At 39.8% G+C, this 26,617-nt stretch overlaps 1 protein-coding gene across 1 annotated transcript in view; it reads left to right on the top strand.

Moving 5' to 3' along the window:
- Positions 1–26,617, top strand: part of syndig1l (synapse differentiation inducing 1-like) — a 34,819-nt gene that overhangs the window by 4,402 nt on the left and 3,800 nt on the right. The window contains exons 2-3 of the mRNA XM_071478885.1: positions 1,779–2,440; positions 18,753–18,890. Of these exons, the coding sequence (XP_071334986.1) occupies positions 1,925–2,440; positions 18,753–18,890 (654 nt within the window). The 5' untranslated portion in view covers positions 1,779–1,924. The remainder of the gene's footprint in view (positions 1–1,778; positions 2,441–18,752; positions 18,891–26,617) is intronic.

The following is a 26,617-nucleotide window of genomic DNA, read 5'->3' as shown; positions in this document are numbered from 1 at the left end:
TGTCCCCCTCAGGACATGTGCAGGGGGGACCTCCTGTGTCCTGTCCAGTGGGAGACTGTTCTTAAAGAACCACTCCATAACCTACAGTTTAGAGTCTAAATATTTTCATTACTTCTCTTACATGTCCTAATGTTATGGACTGTACTGGATGTTTAAATGAATGTATGGCACAGAAAAAAAATTAACATATTGTTTGCTTAATATGAATCAGCAGAGGTTTCTGACCATGAATAACCAAAGGATAAAGAAAATATCAAATCATTTATGAGATGATCAGTGTGCAGTTTATTAATCTGTGAACCAACAAGGTATTATCCATATCCCATCACCACAATGCCATTTTGCATTACGTGTAATCTTGTTGTCTTCCAATGGAAATACCTTCTCTTTATGGGTGTGGAAATACTGCAGAAAGCCAGACATACACGATTGGGGTCAGGACCCCAGGAAATAATCTGCTTTTGGCATTTCTATTTTAAACGCAGATTAATCAGACAAAGGTTAGGGTGGCAACTGAGAAGCAAAGAACTCGGGGCTATTTTTGCAGAGTGGAAATAGTAATATCATTTTGATGGTTGAATGTAGAGAAGGTGACATTTTTGTCTGTCCTCTGTGGGAGCAACAGCCAAAGCAAATATTAGCATTCCACTTTATGACTGGCATCAGTATATGTTAAATTGATCAATTTACAACTAACTTATATAACTTATATGTTACAGTCTATATTAATAGTTGTGCAGCTCCGGTTTATGTTGAAACATTGAAACTCTGAAAGTCCTAACTTGACAGCTTAATGGCAAACAGCCTCAGTTCTGGTTATTTTATTTTAGAGGGGCAAATTGTATAAAAGCAAAATAATGTCCATAAAAATCTGAATCTCGTTAGGAACTGAGTTGCTAATTATGAAATGTAATTCCTGCTGGATACTTCATGTTGAAATTTAGACACCACTGAATTCATAGCATTGAAATATTTTATTTTGAAAACCAGCTAGATTTTATTTCCAGTATCTAGGATACCGAGGATAAGCAATCCAGCCTGAATGGACCTGAATGGAGGTCAGTTGCGTTATTAGGTATTCAGTTACTTATAAAACTGTATTCCTTTTCACATAAGCCAAAAGCCATTTTAGTTAACTCATCAGTTACAAGTTGGTAAAGAAAAGAAAAAACAAAAGCTCTGCCAACCGTGTTTCTGATGCTCATCTTCAGCCAATTATCATTTATTCACATGGTGAATGAATGAATGAGAGAAAATCACCACCAATGTCAAAGTAATTTCAGCGTAAATGTCAGCCGTATATTACCAGATATGAGGCAGATTATGGCCCTCTAAGCTGTAGGCCTCAACTGATCCATATCAGACTCTGAGACTGATGACACCAAATAAGACCTAAACAAAGGAGCGATAACAATCTAATTAGGAGCACAGAAAACACACACGCACACACACACACTGATAGCGGACGATGATATACAGAGATACTTTATGTAGACAGCAATATTATGATATATTGTCGTTATTACACTGAAATATGTGTGTGTCTGTGATAACTTACTGTATGTGTCTACAGAAAGGAAGGAAATTAAACTTAATTGAATCATTTACAGTGTGAAGCTTTTGACAAGCAAGGTGCTGCTAAAGTTGTTGCTGCTGAGGGAGCCACGGCTGAACTCTGATCTGATCTGAGGAAGATCTGGTAGATATCACATGAAATTCTCCCTCTGAGTTTCAGTCTAAAAAGACGTGTTCTCTGTTGCTGTTTGTTTCCTCTGTAGGTCTCAGAGTGCTGAATTCTGAATGCCATTGTCACCGTTACTGACATCAACGCACGTCATAGAGGAGCCTTGATCAGCCGACAGTCTTCCATCTAAAATCACTAACTAAAATCACTGAGAAGCTCCTCCTGGTGACCCCTGCTGCTATGGAGAACCTCAGTGAGCTCCAGAACCCATTGTTGGACAAAAACAGTAAGCACATGGTCAATGGTTATGGGGGAGACTTCCCTAATAACCAGTACCAGGAAAACATTATTAATTATTTTGCTGGAGGAGGAGGAGGTGGTGGTGGAGGTGAGGGAGGAGGAGGAAAGGTGAATAACAGCAACGTAGTGAGTGGAGGAGGTTACAATACCAACGGGAAGGTGAAATCTCAGCAACTTTTGGACGCCACCTCGCTGCATCTGGCAGTAGAGGCCTTCTACAGGCCCAACTTCATCCTGTACAAGGAGGACAGCGGCAGCATCAAGGCTAAGGAATACAAAAGTGAGTGCTGTGAGACCACCTTCACTGAGAAGAAGGCGAAGGAGGCGTCCAACACAACAGGGGCGGACACGCCTGGCACAGAGGATCCTCAGGCTAAGCTGCTGGAGGATGGCGAACACATCAAAATCCAAACGGTTTCCTACGAGGTGGAGGAGGAGGAGTATGTGGAGTATGAGGTAAGAGAATGCATGAGTAGGATGAAGGTCACTTGCTTTTGACCAGAATGAATTTCTAGAATGAAACCCTTTTGTGATATTTCAGTGTCAAATTTGTGTCAAATTTTGATTGGATAAGTCTCGGGCAAATTTTCTTTCCCGGTCCGACCATGTACCCTGTCCTTGAAATGGTTACAAGTGTTGAGGTTGTATTAATGCATAATGCAGTAACTTTAACATGGAAGAAGGTTAAATGCTAATTTAACATGCCATAATTGAATTACCCTTTTACTACCATGGATAGCTCCACTTGGCCAGGCTTGTCAGCACACTTTATATATATATATATATATATATATATATATATACATTATAAACTTTATTAAAATTAAATTAAATTAAAATAACCTAAAAATACAATTGTCTAACATGCTGTTGACATTGAAAATAAAGAGGCTATTGTCACAGGAGCATGAGCGCTGACAGTAAAAGTCCATTTCTGAATATATTGCTTGCAAAATAGACTGTTCCTTAGTTGGACTGGCCATCAGGAGAAATCCCCACAGGCTGCCTCACTGGTGGGCTGGTCAAAAAAATCAGAAATGCCAGCAACCAGAAATGAGACAATACGCTTACTGCAGCATGGCAATAAAAGCCCTGTTTAGAAAAAAAGGTTTCTATCCACTGACAAGCTAGAGGGCTATTAATTTGAAATGGTTACAGGAAGTGTTTAGTTTGTATTAATGCTTAATGCAGTAACCTTAACAGGACAAAAGGTTAAATGCTAATTTCACATGCCAGAATTGAATCCAAATGGGAATGGATCGAAATGAGGCTTTGTACTAAAATACAGTTATGACCAATTATACATATCTAACAGAGGGAATTAGAAATGAAGGGCTGCCTCTAATAAAGACTTGGTACCTTCAGCAGTTGAGGTAAATAACTAAATAAGTGTTGTGGATCTGCTGTAAATGCTGCCTGATGACATAATGGAAACTGTTCGCACCAAATCATTTTGAAAGAGCAACAGCCAATGGGAAAGGTCCAACACTGGCTGACCATTGGTGTTACTTCATCACTCACTCGCTCAGTCACTCACTGACATGTGCAGATGTGTGTGGCCTGTGGCTGGTCCAGTCAAAACTCTATAGTATGCAGCTCTTAACCCAGGGTTTTGTGGCATTATCCAAACCCATAGACCCTCAAGGATGCAACAACTTTCCAAAGAGACCCATACAGATGAATTTATATCAGTTTACTTATAGATTTTAGCTGGTGATGTACATATCTTTTAGGTGGTTTAGGGATTTTGGTGTTTTTCAGTGAAAGGCCCAGTTGAGGCTGATAATCCATCTAGTGTGTTTGTGTTAAAAGAGAGAAACAGCAAGCATGCTTGTATTCCTGTGGTGTTTGTACTCTTGTATCACACCAAAGGACTGGGCTTGATGCCTGGATCAGACTGACATTTTACCAACCACAAATCCCATTTGATCCACTGACCTTGGCCTCAATACCCAACTCTAGTAAAATTCATCATTAGATAATAATAATGAATCACCCAAGCCTGCCGCACACGGGGATATTAGGTGCTACAGTGCTACTGCCTTAGCTACAGTACTTTCACTCTCAACTGGCACAGCCAATGGCACAAAGCACTCCAAAGGATTTAAGGGATTGGACAGGCGGAATAGGGTGTTCAGTTTGACCAGTGTCCTGGAAGACCTAAGGGACTGAGCACACACCTGTGTGTCCAGTAGAATTAACCTGGAATAGTGTGAGTGGTGTGTAGCTGCTGAAATGCAATGTGACGTGGGTAGATATAGCTAGGGGGCTCAGTCAGGAGAAAGTCTGTGCATTTCACATTACGAAGAAAGATACAGTCATGAGGGAAAAATTTACATTAAAACGAAATTAATATGAAAGTTCACTCATAGAAAGAGATGAGAAACATGTCGATACGCAGATGCCAAAGACCAAATAACCTGCCAACTATGCCGGGAAAAGAGAACAGATGAGTGAGACACAATGTTATACACCAACTGTTGGCTCCTCTTAGTTGTTCAAAGGTTAAGTGAACACATTACCATACTGTTTATATTTTTCCACACCTCTCCTGTTCACAAATGAACAAGAACATAAAAAAAGCATCATCGGGCCCCACAGCCAGCTTCGAGATGTAAAGAGGAAAATACACAGTGGGACTCATTATGTAGCCTCCCAGCAGTGTGAAGCGTCTGTACCACTCTGCCCGCAGTCTGACACAACGCAAAGACCTCAGCTAAGCCGTCTGCTGAAATACACACACTTATTGGTGTTTTACCCAGACGGTGCTATACAAGATGTAACCTATGTATTATGTCATCGAAAGTAGGAACAGCTTGTTAACAAACACAGAACAATTAATCTCCCAACCAATTATATTTTTTAAGGGGCTGTATCTATCAAATTGAGGTCAAAATATACATATATTCATGTTTTAGCAGTAAAATAATCTTATGGGTACACTGCATTTTTCTTGCAAACAAACAAAAGTGATGTTTACTTTCATTCTTGTAAATGCAATGATGGCCGAAGCTCTTATCAAGTGACAATAACAACCCACCTGCTCCCTGCAAAAACCCGTGTATTTGGCAGCAGAGAAAACTTGCTGCCAAAGTCAAGTGTCATCAATATCTGTTTAGTTTTCAAGGTGTCAAAGTTCATTATGGGCTTCCTCTTTACTGTATGACATTTTGCTCCGGTTTTGCCTAATTAATTTAATTTAATTTAATTTAATTTAATATGTTCAAGTAAATGTCAGCCATAATGTAGGCGTTCATTTGCGTGTGTATGTGGTTGATCAATAATGTGTTAAAACATACTGTACAGTCACCATAGTAGTTCATGTGTAATATTTCTAAATTAGTGTATAGTAAAACATTTATGTCCTGAAAACATTCACTTAAAAAGATGCACTGCTACAACGTAACTGAAATAGAATTCAATCTCTTTTTCTCTTTCATGAGGGAGGCACAAAGAAGATGACAAATTTAGGTAGTGGAGCCCTCCTCTGAGGGTGTTAGGATTGGGAGTGTGACAAAGGGATGGAATATGATACCCCAGTATCCAGGCAATTTTTCTGGTATAACCTAGACTGCTCAGTTCTTCATGCTTACACAGTGGCTTTGTGTGTCTGCAGTGCTGTGTGTAAGAATTTTAGGAAGCCCTGTCTTTGAGGAAATAGGTGGCTTTTGCAGCACAGTGATGTCTCATGTTTTGGCTTTGATTACAGGTACAGTTTGACAGTTTTGTGGCTTTGTGCAACATCATGAGAAACTGTCTGCTCTAGAGCAATGATATCTGAGTGGGAAACTGTTATGGTTATGTCTCACAAAATATAACATAAAAAAACATATTATGTTATATGTTATCACTGAATATGCACTGCTTAAATCATTTTTGTAGTGACTGAATAGTCAAGCTGTTAAGGTCTGGCTAAGTAATTTAAAACAATTAAACCGTTAAATCAATTCAAGAAATCACGTGATTTGCGGATTCTGTCGTATGGGCGTTGAGTTCATCGCTAGTGAACTCTGACCTGCTGTTTTGCGCTGCGACCAATAGCAGGCTGTCTTGACAGTGCTGTCTTTTGAGAGAATGGAGGAAGCTGGCGTAGATCATTAGCTGTGTTATTCCTCCGCTGAAAGATAAACTGCTCCACAAAAATGATGGTCTACAGATGATTATGAAACAGGGGTCGATGGTGTTTCTTGAGTGAGCTGTGTTTCTCTGTATATGCAGCTTCTCCTCAGAGAGTTGTATTGAGTTAGAAAGAGAATCAGTAAGGTGTTAGGGCTTTTCCCTGATTCAGCTCAACATTGTGCGGCAAGAAAAGAGTTTGTGTACCTAAAAATGATTTTTTTCACCACTCGTGTTGCTTAATTGAATCTGCTGTCTAATCAATAATCCTCATAATCCTGCAATGCAGAATGATACGGCTATTACACATCAATATGATACAAGTTATCTGAAAAGTTTTCATCAGCACTTTGTAACTAGATGAGATAAAAAAAAAAAAAAACTTTTGAAAAGGCCTGAAAACTTTCTAAGAGGTTTGTAAGCAGTTCTTAAACCTAACACACATCTCTAAGCACATCTCTAACACGCTGATAGAGCAGCAAATACATCAATACAGCAGAATATTAACAATCGCAGAACTTGACCTATACCTATTCCTCGGATGATTGCTATGATTAAGAAGGTCAGAATTATTATCGTCGTCTTGGCATAAAGAAATGAGAGGAACCTTTAGAGCTACAGTGCATGTCGGCTCACTATGTGTTGCATATAATGTGGGAGACAGTGTAAAAATATGACCATTAACTCCTCACCAATTCAGAAAAAATACAGCACTCCAGGCGGTAGGAGATGTGCTCGTTTTGCATTCCCTTTAGCTCGCGGATATTAAAAGCCTATTGTTTTGTGAACTCATCACAAAAAAGATAAAAAGAGGAAACTGCTGCTTTGGAACAAAGGGTTGTGTATTTTTTTTTATTGAGTTATTAAATAAAGCACACATCATCCAATTATCAAAGTGCATGAGTAAATTACAGACGGCCTCTGAGCAGAATCGCGAAAATAGAAGAGAAATTTCATCAAGGAAATTTAAATTCAATTTTCCTTTGTTTTCGTTACCTTTCCTGTCAAACTTGAAATGTAAACTGTTACCTATTTAGATATTACTTTTTTCCAATTTCAGTATTATTTAACCTTGCACTCTAGCTGCATACCACTTTATTCAAAGCCCCATAACAGCCAATTATCAGTCCTTTTTCTACAAAATTTCGCTCTCTTTTTCAAGTGCCCTCCACATAATAATTCCCTTTATTATTGTTTGCTTTATTACATTTGAATCATAAGAGACATATGTTTGTGTATCCTCAACTAACATCACATTTAGTCTTTCTCCTCCTTTTTCATTAACTGGGTTTTTTTCAGTCTTTTTGAGCAGAATATTAGAAAAGCAGCAGCACAGTTAGTCAGCAGAGCATCCATTAAATATAAGGTCTATGATAATAATAAGCACTATCCCTGCTAAAGTTCCCTTAAGCAAGGCACCGAATCCCCCCAAGTTCTGCTCTCTGGTCTCCATGCAGAAAATTAAAGCAAAGAGAGTTTTGCCTCCAGAGGCCGACACCCAACACAGAGTCTTTCCATGTTCAAGACCTCTTTGCTGGGTTAACCAATAAAATCTCATCTGTCTCCTCTTATCAGCTCCAGCCTTAACAAGTGCACAGTGAGCACTGGAGGTCTGCCAAGGGGACCCTCTGCTGTCTGAGTCTCACTGCGCACTGGCAGGTGGGGACATGTTCAAACTCAGTCAGCCACATTTGAAAAAGCCTTCTCCATCCATGCCAAAACCCCCCCAAAAGAAAAAGAAACCCTGCTTTCCTACAACACCGAGGTACTTAATTCATGCTTTAATAGATGTTGTCAGTGCTGAAGTGCCCAAATTTCCGATGGTTAACAGGTAGCATTTATGAGCCATGGACAAATTACTGCTTTACTTTCTGCTCATTCCGTTGCCTGACACCAGAATCAGAAAAATGTCACTGACAACAACTAAATTGCTCGTTCTGCTATACTGTTTGTTAGCTGCTGAACATTAAAAGTGGAGGAGGAAGAAGAAGAAATGTTGTTTTTTTTTTTGTTTTGAGTTTCAGTAACAGCAGCAAACTTTTCACAAACAACCTTAAGATGTTAGTGTGGACATCTCTCACATTATGCAGTTGGACAGTGTTGAATGCAGTGCCACGGTCCCGGCTGAGGAGACAGTGTAAACCATAATGTGGCTCTGTGAGTGACAGGTCAGGTAGAAAGTCTATTTTCTGTGTACAACAAAGTTGGAACAGTAAAGTGGCAGTACGAGGTCTGGTCATTAGTTGCAACCACTCAGCTCTGCAAATTATTTGTGGTAGCCTGAGGCCGAGGAGCTAACGGGGGTTAATGAACCAGCAGGAAGTGATTTACATTGATCTTAACGAGATGTTTCTTCTTCAGTGGTGTCTGTGGACACAGACAGCAAGTTTCTCTATATCTTGAAGATATGTTTGTTGGTAGCTCCTCATTCAGATTCCAGTTCTGCTTGATTTGGTTACACCTGTGGCTACGAGTGGTAACAGCTAAAAACATTTGAGTTCTGTTCAATATGACACGTTTATTGATCAGGAAACACGCTTCAGGCTCATACACAGTCAGAAATACAACAAAAGAAGACAAGCAACTTGTGCAAATTGTGTGATTTATACTGTATCACCCCAGCCATATTTCTGACCAGCTATTTCTGACTCTCCTGGATGACATGAATGGTCTCCACCACTGACAATACACATTGCTATACAGAGAGGTAACTAATGAGTGGAAATGCATTTAACAGCTTGAGCAGAATACAATATGACACTGAGTGATATCTTTGATCTGGCAGTGATTTGGTCCATTCAAATTTTCACCTATTCTCACCTGCATAAAAAATAGCACTCGGACTAGGGGTAAGACCTGCCATTTCTATTTGTCTGCCATTCGTTACACCTTCTCCAGTGCATGAAATTAGCATTTATCAATACATTTCACATTGACATAATAATGAGAGCATGTGGTAGTCCTCCTCATGAGCAGCATTTCAATAAAAATGGCTTCCTCTCAGCTTTTCTGACTGTACCATTGTTTTTTTTAGCTCAAGCACTGGACTGACAAAATCATGGTGTGGGTGTAAAATAATAGAGAGATCAGTTTTGAAATAAATATATTCCAGCTGCCCTGTGCCTCATCTCTGCAGCATTTTAGATCAGGCCAGGTTTGACTGGAGGGGTTGTCCATTCTCACTCAATCTGAGGGGACATGAGCACTTATGCCTTCATTAAATTTAAAATGTAGTCATGCTTCAGCTCAGTGCACACATATTGTTCCTTTTCTGAAAGGTCCAGCAGCTGATATGAGCCTATGTCATATATTCTAGTGGAATCTTTCAGAGATATCCCATTTCTCATTTAGCAGTAAATGACAAACCGATCTCTTGGATCATTTCAATTCAGCTGTGAGCGAGTCTGTCCAATGGATTTTAAATCCTGCTCTCCTCTGCTAACCTGGGAAATGTATTCTATGGCTTGGTGTGTATGTCTGAGCTATAGAAATCATAAAAAATATCCCTCTGTGGTGCTGGAATAATGAATTGTGACATGTCAAAAAAGTTAGTTTCTGTAAAACTTGCCAAGAAGAAATAAGTCCTTTAACCTGGTTTGTAGATCCCATCAATCGCAGGTATCACATGAGTGAAACTCAAAAATCAGACAGATACACAGATATATCCCTCATTAAAAATCAAAGGAAATATTTGAATTAAAGATTTCAGCACTTCTTAAAAAATGAAAACATACTAAATTAAAGTACATATAAGAATAATTAATTTGATTTGATTTTTCCTATCAGTAGAATCACAACATTTCACTTGTATCTTTGGGTACAAGTCCCACACTCCCACACTCTGATGTCACCATCCAGTCAGGCATCTCAGACATTTGAAATGTCAAGGATTTTCCATGAGCATCCATGGTGAGAATTCCAGCAAAAGTAACATATTATTTTCTAAATTTTGATTACTGTTCAGTGCAAATGTTTTATTCGAAAAAAAAAAAGATTTCAATTTTTAAAATGTCCCTCTGTCTGCCACTGCCTTTTCACATGGTCAGCAAATGTGACAAGTCAAATCTCGCTGCTCAACTTGTACCACTGAAATAATAAATCACTCTGTGTGAAACCATGAAAGACACTTGAAGTTGTAAAGTCTGCAAATATGAGTGAGGCAAATATCCTTTCAAAGGCAGATGATGTTCCTGTGCAAGTTGAATTTACATTTCAGAATACGCTGAAATTCTCCTCAATGCTAATGCTGCTCATGTGGTTCTCTCTGAGGAGAATTTGATGCGCACATTTACACAACAATTACAGGAAGAGAGAATGTCCTACAGTGCCAACTGAGTAGCACATCATCATGTCTGACTCAGCTGCCGTCTGGTGTCCTGTGCATGCGAGATGGAGTGGGTGAGAAATGGCCAATCAGCCTGATTCAGTGCTTTTCAATAATCATTTGACGAGCCTTCCTTCGCTTTCATGTGGTAACACATAGCACCATATGTCACACTAATGCCCACTTAGAGAGTAAAGGGGGCTGTGTCCAAGGAAAGCAGAAAATGAAGCACGAGGTCTGATAATTTAGAATAATGGAAGATGATTAAAGAGAGGCTATTTTTTATAAATAACCACACCAAACACCAAACTCCAGGGGTGTTTACTTACACTTAATATTCCATGTGCATTTTGCAGAGGAAATGATAAAAGCTTGCAATGCATTTTGAATAAATATGTCCTTTTAAAGTGCATTGTGTCTTTTCACTCCCTTTGTAGGGTCAATCTCAGAGAGCTCAGCTCAACATTTGATCAACTGTAAAAGCACAAAGTAGTTTCTGACAGTTTAAGGTTCAGATTTGTGCAAATAAAACCAGAGGTACAGTCTTCAAACTCAGACAGGAAAGCACAACATGGGGCATCTGAATTGTACAGGAGAAAAGGCACTCAACCAGCACTGCAGACTTTGGTTTGAAGTTTGCAGATCTTTGACTGTGGCAATATTTCCAGTTGGGAACCTGGTGAGGGCTTTGTGTCACGGTTCTAGTAATCTTGCATAGGCAGACCTATCTCCACAACGCTGTGTCAGTGTTGGAGAAGGGTCTGGCTTCACCCAGTATCATTTTATATTGTTTGCATTTTTAAAATCAGTCACAATTGTCTTGGGCGGCCCTGAGCCCAGGCTGCAGCAACGGCAAATAATGTTAACTGTCAGTGGGGAACTGTGTCAGAGGGGAACTGGTCTTGGTGGAACATTTGCATGTGGGCAATCGAGCCCTGTCATTAAAATGGCTCGTGTGTGATTCTTGATCAAAATTTGCCATTTGCAGCCTGTAGGTTGCTAGTTCGGAGGTCTTTGTTGTTTCACATAGTGAAGGGGATTTTGAAAACAGTAACGGGCAGGGGAAGCCGGTGAGTCAGACTACAGCTGTAGTGAATGGTACAGGTTGACTGGTTTTCTGCAGTCTGTCTACACTGTCCCTTCTCAGAGCGAGAGTGGGAGAAACAAATTAATATTGTGCAGTAGTTAAACCATTCTTTGCACTGTACGAGTATTTGGTTACGTTATTATAGTTTTTTTAAATGGTGGAGGAGAAAAAGAAGGCTCTGTAATGTAACAGCTTTTGTGCCCCAACATCTCTTACAATTCTTCTCTGTACAAGCTTTGTTGTCTCATATTCTCACTGGTCACACTTTGCCAGCCATTTTATCACTTCTTGGTAAAAAGTAAAAGCTTTTCCCAGGAGTTTAGAGGAACACACGAGTGTGCCATTAGCTTCGGTCTCCACATCTGACTTAGGGATTCAAAGTGTAGGTTCAGTCTGGCCTTTGAAGGACACACTTCACAGGGTACAACTCTTATTTTGGGTACAGGTTACTGTATATGCTACAATACATAAAGCAATGATATTTTGTATTGAACGGAAATGTGGGATGTGAGGCAAACGCAATATGACCACAGTCACCACTAGAAAAATAAACCTACAGGGTTTATTGCTGTATTTACTCTGTATTTTGAGACATGCATCATGGATGTTTTAACCTAGAAATAATAAAAATCTAGTCCTATGTTTTAAAATACTTTTTACATTTTATGAGAATATAAATGAGAACTTGAATGTAAAAATTTAAGGCTATAATGGCTGGACTGAAACGTGTGCTAATAACAGAAAATTGGAAATAAAAGACACTCCTGAAAGTTCCTGAAAGAAGAACAAAGTAGTACTTTATTGTCTCTCAGCCAAAATTCACTGGTACTTGCTTAATCCCTGCCTGAATGGCAGCTCAGAGTATTAAAAAGTGAATAATGAGAAAGATGCTTCTGTAATGCAATGAGTTTGAGAAATGGCTGCCCTTTGGGGGATGATTACATGTTACAAATCTGAGCCGTTTTTTATGGACACACATATAATGATTGTCTATGAGTCTGTTGGATTTAGATGGATTTAGATGGTTTTTATTTAAAAAAAACCAACCTAAGAAGAGATAAGGCTCTTTTTGTGATGTGGTAATCGGTACAATACCTTGGGGATGTTGAGCCTTATATCCACTCTGTCTCCCTCCATTAGTCTGGCAGGTTCAGTCGGACACCTTCTCATTGGCTGTGAACGTGTAATATGGCCTTGTCATATCCCATATTAAACAGCCAGGCACAAGCTAATCAATTACCCACTAAATTATAGATGCAAGCCGCTTCACTGCAAAGCAGCTGCAATCACAGTCACAGTGGCACACGTCCTGTAACATATAGGAAGGTGTTGGTTTTGCTTATAGCTGAAATCTTTGGAGGTTGGATTTCTGGATTAGATTTTGGTTGAGCGGAAGGAGTAAAGCTAATATTTAAATTCTTTAATCCATTCACTTCTGTACTGTAGCTTGTGTTTGTTGAGGAGTTTTTTTTTCTTTTTTTAATATATTGTATATTTTTGTATTTGCATTTTGTATATATTAAATATTCTGTATGTCAGCCCCGCCCGGTCTAGGGTGTACTTAGCCCTCGCCCAGTGTCAGCACCCCCGGGACCCGGTTTGGATAAGCAGTATATTTAATGGATGGATATACTAAATATGTTATTAATACTAATATTGTTTTATTTTTAATTGCGGGATATATAAGGGATGTTCTGGCTTCACAGGGCGATACTTTCTTATGAGATTTATACCGTGATTTATTTGATCAACAGCCCAGTCTTCCTTGTGCATTGCTACCTGTTTACAGAGCACGACGTGAATACTAAGTGTGAAGTGTAGTGTTTCCCTGTTGTAGCCTCATTACACCATCCTAAATTGCACACCTGTCAACAAGAGGCCGCGGGGGCAACGGAAAGAAAAATAACAAATATGTTGTTCATTAATTCACCACGGGTAGTACATCCCCCTAAAGACTGCAATGCATGCTTAAGAGGACTGCATCATGACAAGGCTCTTATCATTGTGATCACACATTCTGTGACTGAGTGTCCCTCTGAGGTTCCTGACTTTGGTGGACCTCTTGCAGTGGCTGTGCCCGGGCCCTGTGTAAATCACGAGGTCTTATTAACTGCACGGTAAAGTTTGTATTTCTTTTTCCCAGCCACTCTGTTTGGTAGCCTTCTGTCACACTGCCTGATAAATTACAAACCCTTACACCATAGTCACATCTGGGGCCGTGAGCTCCTGCCCCGGCATAACTTAATATGACCATCTGGTGTGGATACAGACCCAAGTGTATATTGCACTGATGCTACATTAGGATGCAGAGGATGCGAGTCGCGCCTTGTGACAGACAGGGAGATCAGATGACCTGCAGATGACTCTTATGCAAAGTGAACATGCACTGTCTTTTGTAGGAATGTAATTAACTGACAGAGAGCTATTAAGAGCGAACAGATCCTAATGACTTCTGCCCGCTCCCTTTTCAAATGGCATGTTTTCTCATGGACATTGGACACTGTTGCAGATACTAGATGTCATAAGATAACACCATGCATAGTTTTTGTGATTTCCCATGAATACCTATTCTCTGTAAATGTGTCGAAAATGTCATTCTGTGCAGTATTGCCTCTTTAATGACATTTGGTCATTAACTTTGCTTATGCATTCAGCCAAGTAATTGAATTCCCTTTGGTTATGAAGTAGTTTGTTTCTATATCCAGACCTCCCTCTATACCTTTGTGTAGCTGCACAGTAGAGCAATTAATTTGTATAATCTCAGCCGCTGGCTTTTGCTTCGTAAAATGGCTGAGAAAGACAACATTCATTTCTGTGGGTGGTTTAATTTGATTCAGTGTTGGTCAGTGTCTTTTCATTTGAGATGTGTTTGTGGTATGGAGTTTGCTTTTCCCCCTCTAATACATTCAAGCAGGTTGCTTCGTTGCTGAGATTTAAAAGCTTTTCCTTTCTTTTTTTCATAAATACAACCTTTGATTTTACTATTTTTATGGACTCATTATGTCGGATATATTGTAAAACATGGCAATGGGAAATGATACATTCATGTTTTCCCTATGGAGGCCTGTGGTGTCTGATTTAAAAAGTCAGCTCTCATACCTATGAATCTGCATTTAAAAACATCAAAGAAATAGGAATATATAGGAAACTGGGACTGACTGATTCATCTTTATATATCCTCAAGGATAATAAGGTAGAGTCACATTTTTATTATTGTTTTATTTTAAAGGGAAAATAATAATTAAGTCAAGAGACATGGATGGTATGGAGAAGGATTCTTTTGTGGCCAAAAATATGCAGTGAAAATTTAATAAATGTACTATTACAGAGTTCTAGCCAGATTTTCTTTTCATAGTCACAACATGTAGACTATGTGCCTTTCTTTATTTATTTTCCTGCCATGTGTAAATTATGAACAGCAATCATCCGCATACTGCTTACTTCAGATGTAGATGTGCTCTGTAGTAGGTTTGCATATCACGAATAAAAAGAAAATTAAATAACGTGAAGCAGTACAGTGTGTTAACATTCATGCTCACCCACACACCATCCTAATATGATTACCTGCATTCCAGGTGCACACAAGAGTCATGGTATGAAACATTTGCTTGACATAAAACCAGGACAAAAGAACAAAGCCTCCGAGACAAATGTCCCGGTTGGGAGACCGGGGGGGGGGGGGGGGTAAAAAAGGGGGACAGGGACACATTTCCTGTATGTTGTGGAGGCATTTTGACAACAGATAAATTACACAAGCCCTCCTCTTGGTTATGCTGTCATGGCAGAGTGGTGAAACCGTCCATTAGCTCTTCGTTACCTGTCAGCCTGTTGCCTCATGTTGACAGGATTTACGCCCCACAAGACATATCTGAGCGCAGCTAGCAGCACCACCATGCATAGTCATTAGGACTTTCTACCACAGGGGAGGTGATGAATGAATGACAATGCGCGTGCACACATGCACACACGCACACACACACACGCTCATTAAAAGTCAGGTAGAAAAATTTGTAAACAAAATTCTGTTTCCTTTAAATCAAATGCAGCTTCTCTGTAAATCCAGACATCTGTCGGTGATGGAGCAGCTCTGTGAGCTGTAACTTTCAAGCACAGGTTCCAGAGAGTTTGATTTGAATTTGGATGACACAGTTTGGAGGGCAAATAAGAGATAATGTTACGATCACACCATTATAATAATAGGTGCATGGGATAGCCTTGCATAGGAATTGGTGGCCTCTTTTAATCTGCTCTGGAGCTCCTGCAACCATTTGAAAGCTTTATGATTAATGACCTTCCTGTACGTGCCCCTGCAGGTCTGCATGTAGCTTCCTGTGCATGCTGACCTGTCTGCAGGTCCGTACTGACTCCAGCCGACCTCATTGTTCTCTTGCCTGACTGACTTCCTCTCTAACTTCTCTTTCTCTCTTCCCTGGTTACCTTAGCCAACCAGGCAGCTAGGATCCCTGGATGATGTGTGTTTTCATTCTCCAAACAGCCAGAAGGCTGTGCAGATATTGTCAGTGAGCTCTAAGGCATAGAGCAGAGCAGGGCTGTCTCTGCAGAGATTGCACTATAGCGCTTGCTTAAGGCCATGACAGCAGAATGACATTATGCAGAATGTAGGCTGCATTATGCTCATGTGTTATGACCTTTTTTTGCCTCAGTGCTGCATTATGAAAATATATCGATCTTCTCGACAGGGGCTTGTGCTCTGCTTTTAACAGGTTCATGAGTGCAGCTTGACAACGCAGAGTGGCGTTGTCTTTGAGTGCACAGGCAGTTTGGAACGGTTTTACATATTCTCTCAGTTTTGGGGTTTCATATATTTGTTCTTCCTTCCAGGGGTGTATTTTTGGAGAAAATCAATCCAATGCGTCCCCTAGTATTAGTGGGCAGAGCCCCCACACATTTCAACCACCCACCCACTAATCCCCATCATCAATCATTCAACAGGGCTATAAAGGGTGTATGCTAATAAAATTAATTGAAAACTGTTTCACCCCTCAAAGCAAGTGCTTTCCCAACACTCTTACCTATAGAATAATTTAACTTTTACTACAAAGCGAACAGCACTGAAGTGCACTCCCTCTTATTGAAAAACACTCATACACAACAAAATTGCAGGTTTTAATAGTGCCCTTGTTTATTTAAATTATTCATCCACAAAACATGTTTTTGTATTAATAGACCATAATATAATTTATTGCAGTAATGTTTTTCCTTTAAATGTAGCAAGATAAAATAAATTCAGCAGCCTCAGGACACCCTGGTGGGCTTGAGGTTGCAGTGCTGACTATCAGTGTCTCCTGGGTCATTCCTCTCATCTCTCCTTCATTTCCTGTCGTCTTTCTATTGTACACTGTGTAATACAGGTGTAAAATGCCTCCAAAAGTAATAAAAGCTATAAAAACAATTCCATGCCCTTTATTGTCGGGCTTTTGCGATGAGTCATGAGTCTGGTGGAAGTCAGTCAGAAATGTCTTGTTTTTTTTAGCAACAGCACTGACCACAGAAAAGTCAACGACTCTATCTAACACTGACATGTGCAGTTCCAATCCAGACCTGTAGCCATCAGACTGGGCTGCAGCTCAGCTGGAAGAAAGAATGGTCCGATATCAGGTAAAATATCAAAATATGATCAAGCTTTAACACTGTAATCTGAGTGTATTTGAAATAAAATTCATAAGGCACACCCCAACCACAAGAACCCATGCAGGGATTAAGAGTTATAAACCCACCGAAAGTACTTTAAAATGAACGACTACATGGTGACAAGATGTCGCATTGCTGAAAAATGAAAGGCACAAGGGTGGTGGGGTCATTTCCTTCATCAGATTACCATCTTTGTTCAAATTGATTACTGTTTAATACATATTCCAGTCTTTCTCTGTATCCCCATCATTTGCCTGATTTCTCCCATCTCTGATTGAAATGTTTTTTTTTTTTTGTATTGCTATTGTAAACCTTGATTTTTTTTCATTTTTTTTCATGTTCCACCCTGATGCTGGATCATCCCTCAAACAGGATGATGTGTGAAGGATGCAGCTTAATTTCTCTTATAGAAACCATGGCCTCATTCTTTGACTTCTTTTGATCACACAGTGACGCAGTGGAACACAAATCTCTAATATTCTTGTTTTTGTTGTCAGGGGAGATCAACTGTAAATGAATGTTTGTGTATCTGTTTGTTAAAGTGGCCATAACAAACCAACTTTGAAATTATAAAGCACACTGATATTTTCTGCTGTGGATCAGGCCTGAGAATGTGTATGCAGATGTATGAGCGTCTATTCTCTCTTGCTGAAGGCGTTGCAGTTCCATGTGAGGAATGTTGCATGGAGCGTGAAATAGTTTCATAAAGCTTTAGGGAGGAAGTGTGTTTGATTCATAACTATTTCACATCTGAAATGAAGAGTACTTTCAACCGTAGCTTTTTTTTTAATGCCATCTGTTGTTTAGATGCCAAAATGTAGGAATCTGCATATCTCAAAACTAATGAGAAACTAATGGGCCATCACAAAAAGTCCATGAATGCGAGCTGTGACATTACGTGGAAGCAAATGATCCTGCATACAGTGACTCGTCTCTGTTTTGTTTCCCATTACACAAATGCCTTTTTTTCTGAATGAATGCAGATTCTTACCCCACCCAGTCAACTTGAAAATCACATCTACCTGTGCATAGATTATACTGCACAAAGGAAAACTTTTTCTTTCATTTTTCCCAATAAAATCTGCCTCAATCCACCTGTCTGTCTGCAGATCTTCTCCAATGATCAAACCTCAACAAAAACTACTTTTGAATGCCCCAAAGTGGTGTTGTCGTGTGTTGTGGGGATATGACATGTTGAGGATTGAGGAAGGAATAAAGCTGCCAACTGTACTGTATGTAAGATGAAGGTGTTGATGAGAGTAGGATGTAGGATGAGGGTTTTTTCTGAAGTTAGAATTAATTATAACTTGTTTACTGTGAATTAATAGTTTGCCATTTTGGAAAATACGCCTCTTCACTTTCTTGCTGAGAGTTAGATGAGAAGCTTGATACCACTGTCATGACTGTGTGATAAATATGAATATTCAGACTTGTAACATGTGGCAGATTTTTTCTTGGCTGTGAGGATGCCACTCGCACACATTAAAAAAAAAAAAAAAACACAACTTATCATTTTCACATTTCAGTTTTTATGCGGATCAAACTAAAACGTGTGTGTGTTTTGACATGAATTTCTGTCCTCTGTGCAGACGGACTGCTCCAGTGACAGTGAGAGTGAGGACAACTTCATCGTCGTTCCTCCACGAGATCACCTCGGCCTGGCCATCTTCTCCATGCTCTGCTGTTTCTGGCCTCTGGGGATTGCAGCGTTTTACTTCTCACAGGGGGTGAGGACACACACACATGTATAGAAACATGTGCATGCCAGGCCAAGGCCTCCAAAGTTGTGGTTTGTCACACATGGATGATGCAACATCTCTTTGTCAAGGTCTAACATAAAACAGGTGCATCAACCTGCATACACACACACGCACACACACACACACACACACACACTTCTATGCATTTGTAGACATGCAAGCACATAAAGGCACATACCCACCTCACCCAGTGCATGACTCGTCACCCAGAGATTAACGGCTATCACACAAAAAAATAAAAGACTGACAGCTGACTTGCTTTCCGCCAACGTAAGGCCACTTTTTACTGAGGCACCCATCAATAACTCAAGGCCAATCTGTAATGGCTGCTTGATGCTCTGTAAACAGGCTGAAAGGTGCCTTTAGGAAGAGTATATAAATCACCCCCAAGGCTCTATCTGTAAACTCCAAGAAGGGAGGTGTCTAAAATACTAAGATGAGAGACGGCCTTTGAAGTAGGGGCGTTTGTAATGGTACTGAAGATGAACCTGGTTACATTAAGGTGGTGGGCGCTTTCAGACACATTATATAGCCCTGTTTGAGCTGTAATTTGGAAAGTAGAATTTAGGATCAGAAAAGCACAAAAATACAGTAAAAACGGTGTGTCCTTCGGAAAGTTTAATTTCTGATTTTCTTCACGACATTATTAGCTCAACTGTATGTGTAAAAAGGAGCTGTCTTTCTGACGCTATTTATCTTTCTGGCGTTTGTGGACAAATATACAGTTCTTTTTACAAATAAAATATCAGCTCTTATATTCAGAGCTCAGTTGTTACATCCTTTAATGAGTAATAGGCTGGCATTTTGCTAGAAAATAGCAAGTCACTAGAAAATAATATTGCCTCGCCAGAGATACAGTGTTGTACTTTGATATAAAGATGTGTTGATCATGCGTTGGCTCATACATGTTGGCTGTCTCCACTCACCTTTATTCTTAACCTTGACACACACCTTAAACCCTAAGAGTTTTTTTTAACAACAGCAATCAATGTGTAATGTAAAGACAGCAGTTATTTCCAAAGAGAACGAGCCAGTGCGATGCGCCACGATGACAAAGGAACACTGTTAATTCTGAAGCTTTTGCCAATATGTTCCTAGCCAGTAACATCGGCAAACTGCACATAATGGGTTTCTAATTGATTCCAACTGGACTTCCTTCCTCTTTTCAATTCTCTAGGAAACAACTCCGATGATGGTGTGTCAGTCAAGCGAAGAGCACAGTGATCACCACTTTTCCTGCTGCTAATCAATTCTAGCGCTCTTAAGTGCACCATCAACTTGAAAAGGCAAAATACTTTAAAAGGCCATCAGTTGCAGACACAAACACACACACGCACTGTATGTTTAAAAGCACATGTTAACACATGCACTTGTACACACACATGCTAGAGGCGGAAAAGGTTTTCAGTAAATTGTTCTGTCTTTGACTATAAAATCTTATCAAAAGCTCAAACGTTTAGCTGTCTTATCTGTGGGCACAAGTAGTCCGAGGCAGATGAAGGCAGTCACTGAATTATCTTGTCAGGAGCTAATTTGATTCTTCCTGGGTAATTATGGGGAAGTGATGGCTATGTTTAGGGATGGATGGCTTTTCTGCCAATCTCCCTCCTTTAGAAGGTGCCGTCCAGAAGAGCTGTCAGGAAAAGATATGGTGGGAGTCTGGGATCGCTTCATTTTATAGCCCAATAAACCACTTCACTGGTCTTCATTTCATTCAATTGTTCAGGAAGCCCCCCCGACTAAATGGATTAATTCTGCAGGAGTTAATGCGAGGATATTGTACGTTTTTAGCAGAAGACGGACTGAAATTTGATTATCTGTGTGAATTTCTATGCCCCTGCCTTTCTGTCTGTACTGAGTGACAAGTGCAGGGATCTGTACTGACAGACAGTAACTATAGCTAGACAAGATGTAAGGAAAATCAAAATCTTCAACTTGTTTTCCCTTATTATAGCAGGAACTACAGGTAAAAACAAGAAAACTCTTTGAAGCTAAAGTTAGCAAGTGAGGTAATCACAGCCTAAACTAACACGCACACACATTCCACATAACTAAGGCAGTAGCTATACCCCTTCATAATGGCAAAAAAACAGTAACACCAATTCTGCTAAAAGGTCACTTGGAAAATCTCCCATTACTCACATGACAACAAAACGAGAACTTGGACTTGTCTGCTAACCAGCCAAGTTGCGGGAAATACGGTCACAATCTTCCTGAGTTACAGTACTGAAAAATGACCAGAAGTGTTTTTGCAGAACATGATGATGTCACAGTGAAGTTGACCTTTGACCATTTGGATATAAAATGTCATCACTTCATTGTTATCCTGTTTGACATTTGTGTTAAGGTATGGCCAAAAATGTCACAGTGACCTTGACCTTTGACCACCAAACTCTGAACAGTCCAAATGGTCATATGTGTCAAATTTGAAGAGATTCTCTTAGGAATTCCCGAGATATTGCGTTCACGAGAATGAGACTGCAATGAGCTACAATGCTAATGTTGCTAGCAGGAGATGGCTATATTTCAGAGCCCCTGTGTTTCTGTAAAAACCTGTTAGTTCACCAGATCATATTTTTTTTCCAGTCTTGATATGATCCCAGACTCATACTGTACAGTTCTGGATTTCAGACACAAAACTAATTTTTGTCCATCTTCCAGTTGGCGGTTAGACACAGTGACTGGCTGCACCCACACAGGTCTGCACAGATCAAGTAAAAGTCCAACAGATTTGACCTTTCAGTGCCCTGCAGACATCTGCACAGAGCCATCACGATGCACCACATACACAAAAATAGAGACGCACATCTAAAAGCAATTTTTGGTGATAAGGTGAAAACACCTTTATTCCCGTTTGTTTACAATTCATCTCAAAATTGTTACTCAAACTAAAAATGGTTACTGTTACCCATGTATTAACGTCATATAAATAGCCTAAATCAGCTACTTTTGGTGTGAGGTGTTTTTGATAGCAACAAAGCCGCAAATTAGCTGAACTGATTATTTTAGTGTTAATAATTTATTTTATTAAGATGTAAACATCGGTGGTGATGGCTCAGAATTACAACTCCTGACATGAACAGTTTTTCCTACTCAACTGCTTGTACTTGAGTAGGAATAAACAATGATGTGAACTGTTCGTTTCTTTTATCCTTGACTGTTGACGTGCTTATTGTTGTAACCATGATGTAGTAACTAAGTAGCTTTTATAATTCAAACCATGATCCTTTCTTAAACCTACCCAAGTTGCTTTTGTGCCTAAACCTACCCAAACCGTGAGCGAGCCACAAGCTTAACCACATGTTTATTGTAAACATGACAATGAAGGTCTGGTACGCCTGTCGCTGAGGGGCACAATCAGAGGGTCGGATGAGAGGGTAGAGACAAACAAATTATGTAGGATTTCTTGCTTCAAACCCTTTCTTCTCAACCTCTCAATTTTGGTGGTTAGTTCTGCATTACGGGATTTGACAAGAGCAGCAGAATGAGCCAAGAAGAAAAGTTTAGAAATGATCGCACATCAGCTTCATCACTTACTCCGAGGACATTTACAAACAAACAGGTTAGCAACTTTAATAGAGTCTGCGGACGGCAGATCAATAGTGTTTTTGTCCCACTGGAAGGTCAGGCCTGGTCACACAGAGAGAGCCGCTGCATGGCTTCACAAGCAGAGGAGCTGAGTGACACACGCAGACACAGACATTCATACATGTGCTGCTTTAAAATGCTTGTATCCTATTTTCCTACAGACTACATCTTTAATACTGTGTAAAGTCTTTATGGTAAATAGTGCTGCATTGTTTAAGATTCAGTGTAACCGCCCACACGCACACACACACACACACACACACACACACACAGAAAACCGATAATGACTAGAATACCATAAATATCTTGGGGAAATTAGCTTTGAGCGTTTGATTGGGAAGCGGAATTGAGTTTGAATTATTGCCACTAATAGGGTGAGTGTTTTGTTTGGAGATGCTGATAAATGTTTCTCTCAGCTCTGAGACATCTGTGCTGGGAAGAGCAGAGTTGAGAAGCAGCAGCGATTCCTTTCACGATTATGCAAATAAGACTCCCCTGAAGTTATCTTATGGCATACAAGTCATCATAATGGGTGAAAATGAATGAGCTAATTATTGTGAAACAGTTTATGTATTTGCATGTGTGTGTCTGCGTGAGGGGGGTCGAGAGACAAAGACAGAGAGGGGAAGACAAAGAGAGAGATTTTGGGCTTTATGTATCGTTTGTTTGGAAGGAAAACTTGTTAAGGGTGCTCAATTGACTTCCGAGAGCGCATTGCTATATGAGCCTCCATGCAGCTAAGTCTGAGATGTTATCTGTTGTTTTCTATGACACCACATTTCAATCATTTTGTCAAGGTTGTGGAGATAAAGCCTTAATTCGTCTAACCGTCTAACCATTTCTCTCTCAAGGGGATTCAAGGAAAAATCCTCACATTGACATGTACAGTACGTAACACAAAGCTGAAGCTCACAGAGAAGACAGCGTAAACACACACACACACACTCTCATCTGTTTTGTCCACATTACAGCATTATTATATTTAGTCTTTTAGTGAATTGTTCCTCAGGAGAGCCACAACATGCTTTCATTTGATTATTTGTGTGAAGTGGAGAAAAAAAAAAAGAAGATAAATCAATTACAAATGCTCTCAATGGAGAAATGAAATGACAGGCATGTGCCCCTCAACTCCTGCAGTGGCTGAGAGAATTAAACTGTCCACTGTACCATTACGACTCTTTTTAGGATTCTCTTTCTCTAAAGACCATGGTGAGGGGGCGAATTACATCCTCAAAAGCAGAATGTGCTCTGTCTCATTTTGAAAGCAAATTCAAACCGAATTTCCCATAAGGCCTCCATAACAGTGCTTTTGTTTCAGTAATGACTATATTGACATGGAAGCTAAAGAGCCTGCCTTGAATACATGTCTTTTGTCTACATTTGCTTCCTGACCTTTCGAGGCATTTGTCAAAAGAATCTTTCTCTCTGGCTCTCAACTGACTGTCTTTGTCTTGGACTATAAAGATCTGTCATCTAAAACCTTCTTGGCACTAATGAAAACAAAGGAACAAAGTGAAAAGACCCCGTGCTTAGTATTTTTAGTCGTAACAAGAACCATCACTGATGGATGGTAAGTTGAGTTTTTTGTCTTGATTATTTATTATGTTGTTCAGTGGATTAAGGTGCTGTGGTTAAAGATGGTGTGAGATGCAAAGCTAAAAGTGTGCCGTGGCTGCCTCTTGAAAGTCATTTATTCCAGCAACCAGTCAGATTCTCACCACAGGCCTTTTTTTCTCTTTTTATTTTGTCAAAAATACAAAATAAAGTTTTACAAACCTGATCTTGTTTAAATAATTATCTGGAAAAACTCTCCCTGACCATGGTGAAGTTCAATCATCACAATCAAGAACATGCATCTCATTCCCCTACAACAAACATTACAAATCACTTGACATGAGAAAGTAGCCACTATGCAGTGATGCTTCCAAAGCAAATACAGGAAGGACAGATACTCATAAGCTAGTATTTGTCCTGTCTGTATTTGCTTTCCTTTGCAGCATTTTGTAGTGTTTCAGTGTAATTATTCCAATACCATAGGCAAGAGCCAGGCCTAACATCTCCCACTGTGTGTGTCATATGTAATTTGCATCTGCCTTAATGAGCTGACTTGCTGAGAAATGACAGAAAGATCCAGAATACCAGGAATAGTAGTTTATGTGGGAGTTTGAGGTTAAGCAGGTGCATGATTTCAGTGCAAATGGGCAGATGTAAAGATGGAAAAGTGGTAGTAAATATTGAATATTCATAAAGATAAAAACATCAATGTAAATAACATAAACTGGTACATATGCAGTAAATCAGGTGCAGCCCTAGCCAATGCAAACTTCAAAAGAGACAAAGTTTGACACTGAGCCAGTGTGTAAGCTGTTTGTTAATGCCTTTCAAATCTGTTTATATTTAATTATGGGCTGACAGTGGGATATCAATGTTGTTTTTGATAAAAGTAGTTCTAGTTGCTGTAGAAATAGTGTTAAAGTATCAAAACGCCCAGTCTACTGAGAAATGCACACAGCCCATATTCAGAAACTGTGCCTTAAGCATTGCTGTCCAAATTTGAGTGTCTGTTTGGCTCCTTTCAGCCCTGACTGAGCATCGCCATCTCCATTTGTTTTTCCATTTGTGAGTTTTACCAAGATACAGTAGCAGGCTACAATCTGTTACCTGTGGCTGGCCTGGCGGTGTGTCACTCAGACAACAGTGAGCTAGTCAGAGGACAGGCTCAGGGACTGACGCAAAAACGCCCTGTTCTCGGGCCCAGAGAGGAGTGTTCTTAAATCCACCATATGTCTTCTTATGAATATCAAAACTTAAAATAAAACACTGGAATAGTGTAAAATATGTGACTTTTGACTTTATACAGCAAGATTCACTAATTGTTAACACTACTGTCCGGTTGTTACTAGTTTTGTGAGGCACAAAACCATTTAGTTAATTGCAATCACCTCCTAATAGTTTGTCATGGTAGTTTTTAGCTTCTTATCTGGGTCAGGATCACAGTAACATCCTCCAGCTTCTCCTAGGGAATGTCCATGTACTCCAACAGGGTGTTTTAGTCCCAATGTGTGTTTACCTCAGGCTCTCCTTTCAGTTCGTCGCACAGAGGACACCTAAAAACGATGGAGCCAAGGGCCCAGGCACCTAAACCAGCTGGCTCCTCTCAATAAGGAGATGCAGTGGCTCGTTTCCAAAGTCCTCCCAGATTTCTGAAATTCTCACTTTGCTATGATGAGTAAGGTTAGCCATCCTGCAAAGAAATGTTTATCCTCAATCTCAGAACAGATGAAGGTCAAAACAAGGATGTGTAGTGAGTCTTGCTTTAATTTTTTATTTTTAATCACTGCCACCGCCAGATACAAAATCCACATCACTGCAGATACTGCATCTAACTAGCAGCCACAATCCCTCTTAACCTCAGTTGTGAATAAGAAACGTCACCTTGTATGCTTTGGAGCTGGGCTCACTTCCAACACGAATAGGACAGGTTTTTTATGAGATGACCATGGTTTCAGAGTTGGAGGGACTGACCCTGCTTTATCACATTCACACACATCACACGTCAGCTTCCTCATTGTTAGATTGGATTCAACAGAATAAGAAAGGTCATTTCTCGCACACTCAGCCACTGCATTTCAACTGTGCTGGCAGACAATCAGCACAATAGTCTTTCGGATGTATTGTGTTATAGGCAGAACAAATTATGACTGGGATTTAGCAACATGCTGAACCATTGACCACTAAATTCATAAAGCAGAAAAAAATAAATCAATAGATTAATATGTGACAACATTTGGAATAAAACAACAACAAAAATGAGTTTAGGGGAAGACAAAGATGGAAAATGGAAAAGTCAATACAAACAAATTCCAAACAATGCCACTGTAACACTTTCTGCTTCAGTGCTGATCTCTAATCAGGGATGTGCATGAAAACAGCAAGTCAAACTAGGCTTCTCTCTTCCCTCCATTTCTCTCCTTGGCAAGCAAGTCTATTCAAGGAGTGAGATAGGGCTAGAGGAAGGCCAACAGCTCTGTTAACTGCGAGACAAACCACTGGTCAACCACTGCTCATTGTTGTGATTTTGCTAATTAATTAACTCCGGTCTGATA

This window comes from Trachinotus anak, unplaced genomic scaffold, assembly GCF_046630095.1.
Source record: "Trachinotus anak isolate AG129_WGS33_773 ecotype Australia unplaced genomic scaffold, CSIRO_AGI_Tana_v1 ptg000005l, whole genome shotgun sequence".
Taxonomy (NCBI): Eukaryota; Metazoa; Chordata; class Actinopteri; order Carangiformes; family Carangidae; genus Trachinotus; species Trachinotus anak.
The sequence above is the reverse complement of the archived record's forward strand: the minus strand, read 5'-3'. Positions and strand labels throughout refer to the sequence as shown.